Source organism: Ammospiza nelsoni, chromosome Z, assembly GCF_027579445.1.
Source record: "Ammospiza nelsoni isolate bAmmNel1 chromosome Z, bAmmNel1.pri, whole genome shotgun sequence".
NCBI classification, from domain to species: Eukaryota; Metazoa; Chordata; class Aves; order Passeriformes; family Passerellidae; genus Ammospiza; species Ammospiza nelsoni.
Window position 1 is genome coordinate 76,920,277 of NC_080669.1, and position 14,677 is coordinate 76,934,953.

At 35.9% G+C, this 14,677-nt stretch overlaps 1 protein-coding gene across 1 annotated transcript in view; it reads right to left on the bottom strand.

Annotated features, from left to right (window-relative positions):
- SPEF2 (sperm flagellar 2) overlaps positions 1-14,677 on the bottom strand; it is a 126,987-nt gene that overhangs the window by 76,585 nt on the left and 35,725 nt on the right. The window contains exons 21-27 of the mRNA XM_059492247.1: positions 10,800-10,937; positions 8,360-8,520; positions 7,298-7,475; positions 6,358-6,502; positions 4,258-4,359; positions 2,469-2,607; positions 1,102-1,343 (exon numbers count right to left, since the gene is read on the bottom strand). Of these exons, the coding sequence (XP_059348230.1) occupies positions 1,102-1,343; positions 2,469-2,607; positions 4,258-4,359; positions 6,358-6,502; positions 7,298-7,475; positions 8,360-8,520; positions 10,800-10,937 (1,105 nt within the window). The remainder of the gene's footprint in view (positions 1-1,101; positions 1,344-2,468; positions 2,608-4,257; positions 4,360-6,357; positions 6,503-7,297; positions 7,476-8,359; positions 8,521-10,799; positions 10,938-14,677) is intronic.

Sequence of the window (14,677 nt, forward strand, 5' to 3'; positions counted from 1 at the left end):
TTTTAGTTTCATGTTGTATTATATATGCATTACTATCTGCAGAAGAGGTCTCTACAGGAGATTTTGAAATGCTTACACACACATTCCTACACTAGAGGTAAGATGAATATGCCTCTCTCTACAGGAAAACTGTAAAGATCTTTCTCCCTAAAGTGGTTTTATATGCAAAAAAGAGAGCAGAAATTGGAATTGCTCTATAAATATACATGAAAAGAATTTCCCAATAAAGAATTAAACTCGACTTCATTGTGCCTTTGTGGCCTTATTACACTGGAAGAGTTAGATCTTGAATTGTAAGCACTTGTTTACACATTGTATTTCACAGTCTTAGTGGCAATAATACTAACATTATAATTTTAATATGGAACACTGATAATAAAACACTCTGCAAATACACATGTAACTACTTCCCATCTCAGTTTAAAACTGCCTTACCTGAGTAACTTTGTAACATTTATACAGTCCCAAAAATTATTGCAAGTTTTTTAGGCTTCCTAAGACTTAAGCTCCCATAATTAGGGGGTAGACATACAAAAAATGCATGTTTAAAAATGCATGCTAAAAAAAAAATTCCATGTCTGAGCTAATGCTTGCAAACCACCCAGACAACAGGCACACATTGATTTGAAGAACATAATGGTTAATATTTATAATAGACTCTATATAATAGTTCTATGAAAATACTGATAATTTAAAAATTGTGTTTTAAAATAATATAGCCTGAGTTCACTGAGCTCTCAATTAGTAAAAAAAAATAAAACTTGCATATTTAAGTAAAGCAAGCATGATATACACTGTACTGAAAACCTATTGCTGAGACACCTGTTAGAGGAATACTAAACATGTAGTCTTGACAATAAAAACCCCTAGGAAAGCCATTAAAAGCTTTCAACTGGTCTGTTATTTCACATTTTCAATATCCCCTCACTATGACTTTGCTTTTTTATGCAGCAGGATCTTTAACTGTAGTACAATCTTTAACAATATAGATAACTAATGTTATGTTTAGCAATACAGACAACTGACTAAGCTCCCAATTACTCTAGATTTTAAGTAGATAATCAACAGTCCTTTGGGAGTTAAAAGGAAAAAATTTCTTACCTTTAGGTGCCAGCTGCAGAAACTGTGTATGAAGTGTAGTAAGCTGTGAAATAGTTAGAGTACTGCTTTCAGAGGTTTCTATGCGTTGAAATTCTGGTGGAGGATCAGGGTCAGGAATAGGGTCAGGAACCATTTTTACATCACCATTGATGAAGAAATCTGTTCCTTCTAAAGTCATTTCATATAAGATTTTGCTAGCACTCTCAATATGATGTCGTGCAACCTCTACCAGTCTTTCAACACTGAAAACATAAATGAAGACACTCATGAGTATAATACACAGTGTTAACAACATGGCTTTGAATTTTAATATGCTTATGATTTTAAAGTTTTCCTAAAGTAAGAATTTCAAACCCTCTGTGTGGATTCTGTAACTACCAAAATCATTATGAAGTCTACTCTTCCTGTGGCTGCAAGAAATCCTTTGACTGCAGCCAGAAATTTATACAAAGTCAGATCTAAGACACAGAAGAGACCTGGTGGAAAAATACGAAAGCACTTCCTAGGCTGGCATACTGGAGAGGCACAATCTCCTCCTTCAAGTGCAATGAGTACAATTTATACAGGGACAGACATCAGCTGATGTCTTTGCAGATTTGGCTTGGAGTGTCAGGTCAAAGGATATGATATTCCTTAAATACTGTGTCTTTGTTAGCACATCAGGAGAGCAAATAAAACTGGCTGGAAGGAAGCAGCTTTGCCTCTGAGCTATTGCCTGTTAAAGCCTTCACATCTTACATTTATGCCTCTCTTCTTGGTCATGCCCTGACATGGATCAAGCAGCACTGTCCCAGCTATATTCAAAAGTTAGTAGAGGCCAGAAATACTTTTTAAAAGGCAAAGCCACTCCTTTCCTTTAGAGAGGAAAAGCCATTTAATAATACAGACATTGGTCATTCTATGTCAGATAGTCTAAAGTGCTATAGTGATCCCAAGTACATTTTATTTACTAGGACAGAAAAAAACTGTGAAGAACTTTTTTTAATGGTCCTTGAAATAATTTTGAGAAATGTAATACGTGGTGATAAGAACAAAAGATGGAGCTTTCCAGTGTGTGTAAAAAACAGGAAAGAAGCTACTGAAATGATACAGAGCTTTCTAATGAATGGAATAACTGATTGTCTGCTCAGCAATCTGCTAAACCTGTAGTCAAGAAAAATAGCATACCATGATAATTACCTTTACAGCTACAAGCAGAACCTTTTAATCAGCCAAGAAATGAGTTAGTAGCAGTCAGGTTTCTAAGATACCACTACATGAAATTATTATTTTCTACATTTTTTCTAAATTACTTCTCTATTTACTACCTTAATCTAGGTTAAAAAAAAGACCCCCAAAAAATCCTGCTTAAAATTTATACATGTTACCTTGATCTTTCCTCCAAGAAGGTGGATCCAAGCCACTTTTCCATATCTTTATAAGCCTCTTCTGCTTTAAACTTTAGATCCTCAAGAAATGCTAAAGCTTTTTCTTTTACAAGTTCTAGCCGAGATTTTGTGGCTGCCTCTGTTTAAATGGTAAAATCATAATGAATAATATTTATAAAATGTGAGGAATGTTCTCCATCTAAGCACCTAAAGTTCAGCATATTTAACTGTTTTAGCTAAAAGTACCTTAGAGGATACTTGCTGCCTGGCTAGTCACTTTTCTGTAGTACTGTTAAGGCCTGATGTAATTGTGGCTTCTGTACATGTTCTTTGAGCAACTGCTATCAGTATGTTACAGAGGTAAGTGCATGACAATTTTTGTCTCCCTGTATTTTCAGAGATAGGTACTGCATAGACGACTGATAAAACTGCTCTCTTACCACTAACAGAATAAAAGGCAAGGTACATTGTTGCAACAGAGAAATTAAATATTAAATCAATGTTAAAAACTTAGCAACTATACACAACTAGTGCTTTTGCTAGACTCTAGGTATCTGCATAAATGAAAACCACAAGTTCCCGAAAGGTAACTGGATAACAAAGCTGCAAGCAAAACTATAATTCTCAAATACCAGCTATGTGCCTGTGCAAATAGGAAAGAGTTCAGCATGCTCAGCCAGCCTTAGGTTCTTGAGGTTTTTTATTAAATATAGGATGAAAATGAAGCAATGTCAAGAGAAAAAAAATACATGTTAATGAATTACTAAAATTCATGTTCATGCATGATCTTCAACGTATTACTATTCATCTCATTTGGCAATTTTATTCTTGAACTGCTTTTGTATTAAACCATGATCAAAGATGTAGATGTACAATCATTTGGTCCAACTGGATCTAAAGAAACCTTATGAGTTTGTGGTTTGCTCAGTAACTGCTGTTTGTCCTCTATTTTTCATAATAAAATACTACGCAATAGGTAGCCCACCAAAGAGGTACCATGTGATGATGAGCTTGCCAACAGTTGCCAAATAGAAACAATAAAAGCTGGGTTCTGTCTTCCCTTTAATGACAAAACAGTCTTTCTTCTAGTCTAAACCTATCTTTAAAAAAAATTCTCAAACCATTTTCAATTTGGGACTTCTTTCTTCAAACATCTCCTTTTGGCTGAAATGAATCATTTTGTTTGAAAGTTATTGGGTAAGACAGAAAAAGAGACAGAATGCCTGAGCAATATGTAAGTTTTCGAAGAGTCTGTTCATAAAGCAGTTTGGAAGAACAAACAAAATCTATGTCCTGCTGCTTGAATCCCATATTGCTTGAAGAAGAGGGAATCAGAGAAAAAAAAATCAAAATATGCAAATGGCAAAACATTCTTTCCCAGAACAAAACATTTCAAATACTGAATCCAATTCAATTGAATACTGAAGTATGAGTAACAACTTATGCAAAATCTTTACTCTCAGGATGAATATTTGCTTAGTCATGACAATTAAATTAGATTAAATTATACAGAAGACAAAAGGAATGAAAATAATATTACTCCCTTTAGTATATTTACCACAGAATGACTGATGATTACCACACTAAAAGTATTTCCTTATTTCTCCAGACATGACTGACTCTCATTCTTTTTCTTTCTTATCCATCCATTTTGCCTACTGTCTCTGGTTAGTTTTGACTAGCATACTAGTCAAATTAGGAATAACAATCACATAGTCAAATTAGGAATAACAATCATCCAATCAACCATAGGGTCTGAACTAATATAAGTAACCAAATAGTAACATACCCTCCTGTTTCAAGGCACTGAAATATTCTTGCTTTATTTTAACTGCCAGTTCTTCTTTCCTTAATTCTTCTGGGTCTATAGGAGCTGGAGTGGCTTTTGCTCCTGCAGGAAAACAGACCTCTCAGTCTTTAGATTTGCTTGCTTGTATCATGAAAAAATTGTGTATTGTAAAAAATTACATTTTCCACCTTACTTGATGTGACCATTTATGAGAATGCAAAGGTGGATACTCAGCTGCCAAATGTAATTTACGTCTGCAAGTCATGCTAAGGTTAACACTGCATATAAATACCCCAGCATATACAACTGTACTAAAGTTTGTTAAATAACATCCTAAAATGTATTTCTGAGTGGAAAATCATGACTGAATAAGTGTGCCTCTCATTTGATCCTAGATGGTCAGAATGTCCTGTTTTATCCTAGTATTTACCTATTTTTTGCAACCAGAACACAAATAAATGTCTTTTGAATAATACTTGTTTCTTCTGGAATAAATTCAAATTTAACAAACTATAGTAAATATGTTATGGTAGTAGTTACCATCAAAGAAGTGAAAAGAATTATGCTATTAAAATAAAAAAAAAAAAAACAAACCAGAAAGAAAAAGGAGATCTGTTATTTCATGCCCCTTCAAACCTGCACTTCCACCTTGTTTTGACTTACTTATCTATGAACAGATAAAGGTATTTTATCATGTTTTTAGAGATTGCACGAAATTCTGTAGCCACACAGAATTTCTATTACTCAACAAAATTAAAATATTTTAATTGCTATGTCCTAGAAGAAGAGCAGATGGAGATGTTACAGAAAAAACATAATGATATCTGCATGATACATAAGGTCAACACAAAACAAATGGTCAGTTCTAGAAGTGATAAAACTACATGTGGTAAGATGTATCACTCTGTTACCAGCCCACAGCTCCGTCCTTGAGAGCTCTCGTGTTACAGGAACACTGCAGTAACACTGTATTTGAAATTAAATCAAAGTCAATACTTCAGTCACAAATCCATCAGTTCATACCTCATCGTCTACTAGGAAGAAGACACAGCTTTCTGGCTGCAGTTCTGGTTTTCTGATTTCAGATAATCTTGTACCAGGTCTCAACAAAAATTTGGTTCCAATAAGCAATTCATAAACTTCAAACCAGCATGCAACAGCTGCTGAGATTTATCACAAAACTTCTCTAGAAGTGAGAGAATCTGCTACTCTCTTGGCTAAACTGAGATGCTAAACTATGCCTAAGGCTCCCTGGGGCTCACAACTGGCTAAGTATTTGCAAGGCTAAGCTTCTGCTCACTCTGTATGGGCAGAAATAACCAGAGAGAGAGAGAACTGAGCACAGTGCAAAAGAAACTTCTGCCAAAGAAAAAAGTCAACTGTGTTATGCACAATAACTCTGCAGTTACGGCTTTCTAATTTGGAGTATACAAATTTCAGGCTACCCTATACCCACAGGGCCTGAACTTCTCTCTTGTTATATAGAATATCTTAACAGAAGATACAAAAGTTTAGGCTACAGGCATTGCTTCCTAATGAAATTATGATATATTACAGCCAAAAGGTGAAGATTACATAAACTACTATCTGCACAAAGAAATAGTTGTCAGAAAATGTATAAACAGCCTTGAATGCCACAACTTCTTCCAGCACACTGCCTGCTTTTGCTCTCTTGGAAATAAATTTTGTGTTTTCACCTGGTGGGATAGATTCTTGCCAGGCCTATGTGCAAAACCTACCTCAATAGGAATCTGCTCTTTTTTAGGACTTCAGCAGTCAAATAGGCATAACTTATTTTACTTGATAAACTAGCTTTAACTGTTCCATTCCAATGCAGAACATGAAGAAAAAATAATATTTACTTCCCATTTAGAATATTTACTTTTACATATAAAAACTACACATGTTTAAACAAATGCAATTGCCATTCAAATGCCTTTCCCCTCATTTATCACTATCAGCTTTTTATACTGACGTCACATTTTAAAAGAGAAATTATATCTAAATTAAATATGTTGGGTTATTAATTTCTGTATTATTCACATATTTACATTTCAATTATTTCAAGCACTGCTAAAACAAAGCCTGCATTTTAAATACCTTTTTTTTTAGGAGGTGATTTGGAAGATGCAGTTTTGGCAGCTTTGGTATCTCTCCCAGCCACTTTTGAAGATTTTGAAGATTTCTGTTTTAGCTGACGTTCATTTTCTTCCTCCATTTCTCTAAACTCTATTTCAGCTGTTACCTTGACACCACAGTCACACATAGTACAGTGCATAGTATCAGCTCTGTGCAACTACTGTTTTAAATAACCTATGCTTGCTGAAAGAACTTGATGAGAAGCAGACACATTAAAAAAACAAAGGAGATATTTTAACTACTTGAATAAATTTTGATTATTTATCAAAAATAAAATTCTGCAGCAAAAACACAAGACAGAGCCATACTGAGTTTAATTCTTGCAGCCACTGTCTGTGCTTGAGGAAAACGTTAGAAAAGCAAGAATCAACAGTACACAAAGCAAGCCTAGAGCTTGCTAGATAAAGGGGCATGATAAAGGGGCAGAAATTAATTTCTTTTAAATGATCAAAGAGAATCTAACCTAGAAACCAACCATTTGAAAATCTTACCTAATTTACTTTAAGCTATATAGAAAAAAGAATGTAACCATAGGGTCTGAACATATGAAAGGTTTGAGCAAACACTGCATCACAGGATTAAACTTAATCCATCTTCTCACACTTCTATTGCGGGATAAGAGAAGAGTTTACGATGGAAGAAGATACATAGAGGCAACATTTCAAATATTTCTCAGTAATGGAATGAAAGGCTCCGTTATAAACATGGAGGTCCTGAAAACACACACTCCAACATTTTCCTCATAGAACTACAAACATATTAAATGGAAATATCAATGGTGGAGCAAGACATATGAAACTGAGATAAACAGTGCAAAGATGATGTGTTTAGACTGCCTACTGAATGGGGGGGCTTTGACTGTACAATCCAGAAATCTTTAAGTAAATAAAACATTCCATACCATATCTGATACTGCTGTTACTGCTGCTTGCCATGCATCAATGACAAGAGTTTTATCATCCCTGCAAGTGGGCACTTCATTTTCAGATCTATTATCCTTAAGACTCTTCTTCTTAGTTCCACTCTTTTCTGACTCTGTATTACTTGGTGTAGGTGTTTTCAAAGAAACTAGAGGAATCCTCAAAAATAAAATATAAGGAATAATTTAGATACTGCTTTATGAAAAGTTTAAATATCTACGTTAGAGAATATGCTGAAAGAATGGAAACGTTATTTTCAAATTTGCAATAGCAAAAAAAGGGAGGAACTTTCCTTATGACTAAAAGTGATGAGCTGTGTATATGGCCAGAAAAATGTCCAGTTTAAGTGTAAGACCTAAAACATGATAACAGATGGATAAAATTACATCAAATGACTGTGTGATCTGCTGATGAATTCCACAATCAGACACATTATTCAGATAATTTCTTAATTCACTCTAATTAAGTTAAAAATCAGGTGTTATTACTGTTGGCATTTTCTATATTGTGAAAGTATCAGGTGGAATCCCTCATCTTTTAATATGGCATTCAGTTTGGTACATCTTTATAGGTTGCTTTGACTTACATCTTTTATTACATAACAGTTAATTTGATTTACATTTACGTAAAATTGATAACATTTAATCTTATTTATTGGCACAAATTTTAAATCAACTAATGTTCCACAACAATGCTTTACACACATGAGGATTGTGCTGTAAACTATCAGCAATATAAAGGAAAGAAGGAAACATTTCTATAATAGTAGATTTCTCCCCGAGGCAGCTTTTAAAATGTTTTGCGATTCAGCAATGCATTGGTGAATATGATACAGGTAAATAAGTAAAAAATGAGGGATAAATGTAACCTCTAAAGTTATTTGAGATTCATCATTTGACTATAATCCCTGGTTAAAAATTTCTTATTTCTCCATCCTTTGAAATATACATATATCTAATTCCATATACTCCAAAAATCTATCAGTGCATTCTATTTGTTCATTTTATGTGCTCTATTTGTTCCATTTTATGCTGCATTTCTACCTTCTTGGTTCAACTTGATCTTCCTTCTGCTCTCCATTAATAATATCTAACAATGGGATTCTAGTAAAATCTTGAGTGTCTTCTGTTGGGATTTTTCCTTCCATTGCCCTATAATAGTCATGAAGAAGTCTCTTTGTATCTTGGAAACGATCCAGTTCAGCCTGAAGAAGAAAGGACAAAGAAATTGCAATTCAACATACCACAGAACAAATTTTTGTTATCACATGTTAATAGAAGCAATTCTAAATCTTAAGAATTTGAGGAGAGCAAGAAACACAGTCATATTTGTTTTAAAATTTATAATATACTGCATGCATACTTCTACTTACATCTATAATATATTCACACTGTCATTTCTAGGCAGCAATAAGAATCTTAATTGTTAAAATAGGAAAAGCTATTTACATTAAAAAATGTTAAACGCATTCAGTTTAATTACAATATATTATGATGAATATATATATATTTCCCAGTAGCAAGTACACTAGTGCTAACAAATTACATGGATCTTCTTGTTCAGAAGAAATAAAGTCTTAAAAGCATAAAATAAAAAGGGTTATATGATGGAGAAAATTTTTAAAGTCATACAGTTTTTCTGTACCTAAGTAATCAACAGACTTTGAACACCTAAGTGTCGTGATCTTTTTGTGTGAATCATCTCAGAAGAAATCAAGTAAGATTCAAGAAACATTTAACACCTGTCATGTTTTGATTTATTGATTCAGTATGGTGTTAGTTTCTAACTGACAAAACAGTACTAAATATTCATGGGAAAATGTACAAAACCACATTCACAAAACAAAGGATAAAACCTTTGTGGTGTAAACCAGCACTTATCCATAAGTTAAGGAGGAAATATCTTCTAGTATAACTGTGTGCATAGAAAGGAATGAAATCTGATAAACGGCATTTATACAAATCTATGTGTTTACACAGTTACAGAGCCACCTGGGGAATATATGTAACCTCTAACAGAACACCCCACAAATGGAGAGCTCAATGACAAAGAAGCCTATTTTTGGCTGCTTCTAAAATGAACAGTTATTACATAAAGTTATATTTTTCTTTTATATATATATATTTAGTCCTGTAGTTTTAGGATTAATAATTCATTTATTTGGGGGAATATATACTAAGTAAAGCATGAAGTAATGTTTTCTATTAATTTTTTTCTTTACGAAAACAAAAGCTTATATAGGGCTAATATGTGTTAGTCATTTTAAACAGTTATTGTGCATGTCCACAAAGATTCATAGTGAATCTCTGCTGAACTCCATCATACATGCCCACGAAATTCTGTTAGAACTAGGATTGCAAAGATATAACTAGGAGAATATAACTTTGTCTCCTTTATGCATATAGTTCAAGATGGATTTTTTTTTAATATTCAGGACTATAAATATCCTAGTTACATGACCAATGAGGTTCAGACCATCAGCAGTTATTTGCTGTTTTGACCTCTCTTTGTCAGTGGCCCAAAGTCTTTATTTAGGGCATTATGTAAACTCTTTGAAAACAAAGTTAACAATTTCCTTACTATAGCACTGACAATTTCACAAACTTTTCTTGAATTACCACAACACTCACATGAGATAAGAGAGCAGATCCCTTTTTTATTAAATATATAAAAATAGCAGAGAGAATTAAAGGGCTGAAACCCCACCCTAAACTGCTTAGGCCTGATTTTCTCAGCTGAATTAGCATCACAAGGCAGGTGTTTAAAACACTGTTCTCATTGTCTTTAAATTTGCCAAAACTTTCACAGAATGGTCACTTCAGTTTGCAAAAAAGCCTGTCTGGCCAGTCTAGTCAGGAATACTCCAATCCAGTTCTAAACTAATTTTACACACCTAGAACAGCAGTAACAAGGAAATCTTACTTTACTGCAGGAGTGAATGGACTCTTGAAAACTTTGAAGTTACATATCTCAAAGTTCAGTCATATTTGAAAAACAGCAGCAAATGACATCTCTATCTCAAAATGTAACTTGATTCTTTAGGGATTCTTTTTGTTGGTCAGCAGATAAATTCTCAAACCACATCAGTGAAATAAAATTGAGACATGGGAAATACTGTAACAGCAAGCTGTGAATGATGTAATTCATAAATTAAAAGGAAATGTCAATATGATCACAGAAGGATAAAGAGCTGTAACATTTATGTCACAAAACTCAAGATTATTCATTGGAGCTCAAAAAATCCGAAAAGTAGCAGTATATAAGAGAGATTGAAAGTTTTGGGGGTTGAACAACAATAGTATTTTTCTTAATCTTTCCTGTATTCCAAAGTTAAATGTATGGAATATTATCTCTTTTTTGTCTCTTAACTTTGTCTATAAATTCAGAAAACACATTAATATTTGCTTAAGTAATTTTTAATCTTTCACATATTTGGAGCCAACCATATGAAATTTCTCTCAGGCTAAGTGTAGCAGTCCATACCTGCATAATTGTAAAGAAATGGTTCATTGCAATCCCCCTACGATCTGGTAGCCACCCTTCATTCATGATACCAATACGTTCCAGCTCTGCCTCTTCCCTTCTGGTGTTACAGATATCCCAGAGAAGATCTCTTAGGTCCTAAAACAGAAAATCAAATATGGTAATTCATTATGAAAGAAAACATTTTTTAAAATTTTATTTTTATTGCCTGGGTATAGGGCAACTTTCTATCTGGGCTTTTCCTTTATTGTTATAAATATCAACGTCTGGTCAGGTCACATGCCTACAGAGGGCTGACAGAAAATTTCTTTACAAGGGTGCCAGAGAGAAGAACACAAAGTTATGAGTTCAGCATGCAGGCAGCCTTGCTTTCCTCAGGCAGAGATAATCTACCTAAGCTAGACAAATATGACACTATGAATAGCTAAGCTGCCAACTGCACAAACAACTTTGCACTTGAATGGTTTGCTAATTAATATGCTAAGAATAGTACTCTCAAGGGATGGGCAATATGAAAAATAATGAGAAAATTGTGGCAGATTTCAAGTGATTTTCAAACTTGAGTCTTTTCCATACCAGTTTTCTCTGATGTTCATTTAATTAAGGGCTCTTCAGCTAGTGACTATGTCAAATAGCACTATGGGGCTCACTGACAGCACTGAGGGCCTACTAAGCATAAAACATTATGCAACTCGTTTGTTCCCTATTGCCATCTTTGCGTGGATTTCGTGTGACAGCTCATTATGTGTAAGAGGTTATGGGAGAAGGGTGCTGTTAAATACAGTGCCAAGGTAGGACAAGATGAGATGTCTCCAGCTCCAGGCATTTCTACACTACCTGATCTAGGGCAGACGAAAAGGAGAGGAGCATAGGCTTCTGGTGAAGTGATTCCATATTCACCAGGTCTTGGTTACAACTTATTATGTCAGATTCTGTATCTCTTCCCCTTCTGAAGACTTCAGATAAATCCACTTGTTTTCTGTGGTACAAAAGCCACAAGGAACTCCCTGGGCTATCTAACATATCAATGATGGCTAGAATGTAGTCAAGATGCAGGCAATCAGATATTCATGGCTGTTCACACTGCAGAATATGCACATAAGAATGTGCTGCTGGATGAAAAATATTTAAGTGTATGATATGTCTATTGGCAGCGGTGAGTTGCCCCTGGCTGGGTGCCAGCTGTCCACCAAACTGCTCTATCACTCTTCCTCACAGGAAAGGGGGAGAAAATATTATTGAAAAATTCATGCATCAAGGTAATGATGAGGAGATCACTCCCCTATTACCATCATATGCAAAACAGACTTGATTTGGGGCAATTAATTTAATGCCAATTAATAACAAAACAGAATGATGGGAAATAAAACAAACTGAAAAACACATTTCCTCCATCCATTCTTCTTTCCAGGCTTAATTTCACTCCTGACTTTTCTCCTTCTTAAATGGCACTGGGAAAATGGGGAATGAATAATTAGGGTGAGTTCACGATATATTTTTATCTGCCACTCCTTTCCCTCACACTCTTTCCCTGCTCCAGGGTGAGCTTCCTCCCATGGAAAATAGTCCTCCATCAAATTTTCTGATGCAAGCCTTCCCAAGGGCTTCAGTTCTTCAACAACCACTCCAGTGTGGATCCCTTCTGTGTGTGCAGCTCTTTAGGACTGTACTTCTCCAATGTGAGTATTCCATCAGCCACAGCTCCTGCCAGGAACCTGCTCTGGCTGAGCTCTCCCCAGGCTGCTGCTCCTTCACAGCATGCCCACCTGATACAGCCTGGGTGGACTGCATGGACTGCAGGGTGGAGATCTGCTTCCCCGAGGTCCCTCCATGGGCTTCTGTGGAACAACCTGCATCAGCACAGCCTTCTCCCCAGGCCACAGGGGAATCTCTGCCCTGGTGCCTGGAGCACCTCCTCTTCCTTCTTCTTCACTGTTCTTTGTGACCATAGAGCTGTTTCTCACATTTTCTCACTCCTGTCTCACAGCTGCCATGCTTTCTTACAGAAGCCACCTCTGCAGCCCCTTTACCACAAAAAAATTTCATATAAATGCAATACCACGCAAAAAACCACACTAATGTTTTGTACAACTGATGTATAACTTTTTCCAGTATGTGTCTAAAACATGTAACATGAAGGATTTTACTCTTTGTCCTCATATTGTTTAAGTCACAGTTTTGATTTACTGTAAGCAGTGGAGAAAACTGCAGAGGAGTACAGTGAGTTATATTCCTCTGGCAGAAGCTAAAAGCATGTTTTATGAATATCTTCTTTTTCTCTCTCTTTTCACAATGAAGCAGCTTTTCTCTCCTTTTCTTGTAGTGAAGTGGTGAAAAAACGAAGAAAGGATGCATTAGCTCAGTCCTCTCCTATTTGGAACAAGAGAAGTAGTGATAGCAAGCAACTGATCACATTCAATGATAGCAGTCCAATGAAAGAATTTGGAGAAATTTCTGGAAGACAGATAGGTGCTGCTGAAGTGTGTTCTATCCATGGTAATTCTGTGTTTGGATATTTTGGATGTGAGCTGGTTCTGGCTGGAGAGGAGTTAATTTCTTCAGAGCAGTGACTATGGGTTATGATTTGGACTCGTGCTGGAAGCAGTGCTGATAGCACAGGGATGATTTTGTTACTGCTCAGCAGCACCTGCACAGAGCCAAGGCCTTTTCTGCTCCTCACCCCAACCCACCAGCAAGGGGGCTGTGGGTACCAGGGAGCTGGGAAGGGACACAGACAGCAGAACTGTCCCCAAATGACCAAAGGGACATGCCACACCATATGGCACCATGCTCAGTATATAAAGCAGAGGGAGAAGAAGGAAGCAGAGGGCACACTGGGGGTGGCTGTGTTTGTTTCCCAAGTCACCACTGTGTGTGATTGGACCTGGCTTTGCTGGGGATGGCCAAACACCTGCCTGCCCTTCGGGAGTGGCGGATGAATTCCTTGTTTGCTTTGCTTCTGTGCACAGCTTTTGCTTTGCCTGTTGAATTGTCTTTACCTCAGCCCCGGAGGAGCTTTCTCACTTTCACAATTCTCTCCCCCATCCCACTGGTGGTGGGTCAATGGCCGTGTGAGGCTTGAGTGCAGGCTGGGGTTAAGCACAACATCAGGCCAAAGTCTTGGCTGCCCTCTGGGCTTTGGGCCTTTAAGGAATTTTACATGCATCACAAAATGGGGTGGGTTTTACATTTCCTGGTTGATACCAGAGAAATTTATTTTTCAGATATTACAGCTGGCATTTGCCAGTGTATTAGGTAGAGTCCAGATAAGATGATAGTGTTGAGGAGTCTGTGAGTTTGAAGAAAAACATTATGAAGATTGTCACTATTTAATTTCCTCTTTCTTTCTAACAGCAAGGAAGGATAGCTGACAGAATTCATACATTCAGGGAGATACAATGAGCATGGCTTTAACAGCATATAGGAAGATCATCCTCACAATCACCCAGTGGTTTGGGATTCACTATAGGTGAATGGGTTATTTTAAAAAAATCTGAAAATCATATATTCAATCTAAGTGCTTAGGCTTATCACAGTATCTGAGTTTCACTGCGTCATACAGAAGTAAAACCTCCTCTTCACATACCTTGAGCTGGATAATGTCAAACATGGATTTCTGTTATGAACAAAAGGCCAAAGATTTTAATTTTATCCTTTTAAAATATAGCACAGAGTGATTCCAGTCTTTTTATAATGCCATTCAGTAGAAATTAGGAATATGGATGATGATTTTTCAGTCTTCTACTCCATTCTCTCAGAATATTTCTACGGAAAAGGAGGTCCAATGCTTTTTCCATCTCAGATGAATTAATCCATTATTCCTCAAATATGTTGTCAGTATTTCTTTTCTCCTTTTTGGGGAACATATCTGATTGTGC